This window comes from Anopheles cruzii, unplaced genomic scaffold (assembly GCF_943734635.1).
Source record: "Anopheles cruzii unplaced genomic scaffold, idAnoCruzAS_RS32_06 scaffold02880_ctg1, whole genome shotgun sequence".
Taxonomy (NCBI): Eukaryota; Metazoa; Arthropoda; class Insecta; order Diptera; family Culicidae; genus Anopheles; species Anopheles cruzii.
In genome coordinates this window covers 401-2,696 of record NW_026456465.1, presented here as the reverse complement: position 1 = coordinate 2,696, position 2,296 = coordinate 401, and the positions used below count along the sequence as shown (strand labels likewise).

General features: G+C 42.6%; 1 protein-coding gene across 1 annotated transcript; it reads left to right on the top strand.

Annotated features, from left to right (window-relative positions):
* The first annotated feature begins 396 nt into the window (after window positions 1–396).
* Window positions 397–1,611, top strand: LOC128276894 (uncharacterized). The gene is made up of 4 exons (XM_053015352.1): window positions 397–496; window positions 608–799; window positions 855–943; window positions 1,428–1,611. Exons 2-4 carry the CDS (start codon window positions 713–715, stop codon window positions 1,609–1,611), a joined length of 360 nt encoding a protein of 119 aa, XP_052871312.1. The 5' UTR covers window positions 397–496; window positions 608–712.
* The last annotated feature ends 685 nt before the right edge of the window (window positions 1,612–2,296 follow it).

The following is a 2,296-nucleotide window of genomic DNA, read 5'->3' as shown; positions in this document are numbered from 1 at the left end:
ACGTTGTCTTAGCCCTTTTGGATAACAATATTATTATTCACGCTAACGGATGGATGGATAAGTGGATAGAAAAGAGTGCCAACGAAGGCTCAAATGTTTGAGGGACCAATATAAAAAACAAATAGGAGGAACTAAGGAACAAGATGGAACCGCCCAAGGAGCCACGATCTGTCGAATCGTCGGCGCACCGACGACACGGACACCAAAACGGACACTAGTCGTCGTTAGAGTGTCCCTTTTGCCGACGATACGGACTATAGTCGTCGTTAATGTGACGAAATCAGTCCGGTCGTCGGCAAAAGGACACTCTAACGACGATAAGAGTCCGTATCGTCAGCAGAAAGGACACTTCAAAGCTGACCGTTATAACAACGCTTATTTTATGGCGAATAAACTAACAGATTCGATTTGTTTGTTTACATTAGAACGGTGCACCGGTGTGTATGTGTGTTATGTGTGTTTGCCAAACATTTTACGCAGTTGGCTTCGACGGCGGGTCAGTGTAGTTCGTTTCGTTTATTTCGTTGGTTGTTCCGTGTTATGGGTCAAACTAATCGTTTAAATAATTCTAGTTTTGTGCACCGATTGATGTCTTGTTCTATTTCAGCTCCGTACTTGGTCCATCGACAAATAGTAAAAACGTCGTCAAGCGTACCCGGCCGAACCCCGCTGCCGCCAGATACATACACAGCGACTGTACCCGACGGCATAAATGAATGGTGTATTGCCATTCATTTGGTTTTGGAACGAGCATTTGGTGTGCGGCGATATGTTTCGAATCAGTTCAAACATTATAAAGGTAAGTAAGGTGTAAAGAAATGTATTTAGTGAAATGAGCATCCTTTTCGTTGCAGGTTAGACGAGTGCTGGATGACTTGGAATTGAATGAGAACGATGTGCGCAGCAACTGCCAGGGAATCCAGCCAACCAACTGGACAAAGAGGTATGACAAGAAAAGTGGTATGCGTGGCGAGGGTGTTGCAGACATTCCTGCGTCAAAGCAATTGTACGGTCATGCGTGAGATAATCTATCAATCAGTAGTTCGGTTCAGTGAATTGTGAATCAGTGGATCAGTGGTAATGTTGCAGCTCACTGTGTGGGCCCTTTGCTGTGAGGTCGTTAGCGACGAAGAGGACCTGTTTTGAGCACTGATAGTGGGTTAACGCCAAAACGCGGTGTTCGTAACCCGTGACAAATACCCCAAAAAAAAAATGCCGCCAGCGAGCAATTATAGTTTGTTTAATCTGGTTTTTTAGCGACACTGATCGTCGTTTGTGGGCCACATGGATTCACTGATCGTCAAACGTAACATTATACTGAAATGGCCAACCGTAAAATGGTTTTCGTTTGATGTTCCAATTCCCCGTTGTAGCGCTAATGTTTATTGTAACTTGCTAATGATTATTTACTTCATGTTTCGTTTTAGAACACAAGCTTGTCATGGTGGGACTGGACAACGCCGACAAGACGACCATTCTGTACCAGTTTGTGATGAACGAGGTGGTTCACACGACCGATCGGATCGAACGTGGAAGAGGTACGCACGCAGTTTACCAGATGACCAGTGGCCACTTCGTAACGTGCACCACGCAGCTGTCAAAAGTTCATAGTCTTAACTGGTTGTTTGTTCTTTTAACGCGCCTCGCAGATCGTGTGGAAGAATATCCACTTTTTGGTGTTTGTAACCAATAGATTGTAATGCAATGCGTGCGTAGTAATAGTTAGTAATATTGTGAACCCGGCGATTGTGCGTTCGTCGCTGGGTAACGAACTAAGTTTGTACTTTTAAAATAAAAAAATAAATAATTACATAATGAAAAATAATTTTACTGGTTTGCTATAATAATTTTGAATATTAGACATGCGCTATAATTTTCAACAAAGCTTTGCCATAAAATGGGCCATTTTGACATGTGACGAAAATGAGTCCATTTTGGTGTCGAAAATGAGTCCACTGACGCTGTTTCGGACTGTCCAAAGGACTGTCCATTGGACACTCTTCGAGTGTCCAATGGACACAAAAACGGACACAAAAACGGACATAGTTGCTCCTTGGGCGTTACCCCTACTTTCGAAAACTTCTTGCGAAATTATAAATTTATACCCAAAGGAGACAAACGTAGAAAACGATTACTACAAAAGGAAGTTTGTCAGCGTTATAGAGAGCGCAAACGAGACGCGATGAACCGTGAAAAAAGAACAAAGGTAATAGAATGTGGTACAAGTTATATAAAGTTTATTTCTATCCAGTGAAATTTAAGCTTTATTTTAAACTAGCTGTTCCCGGCGTGCGTT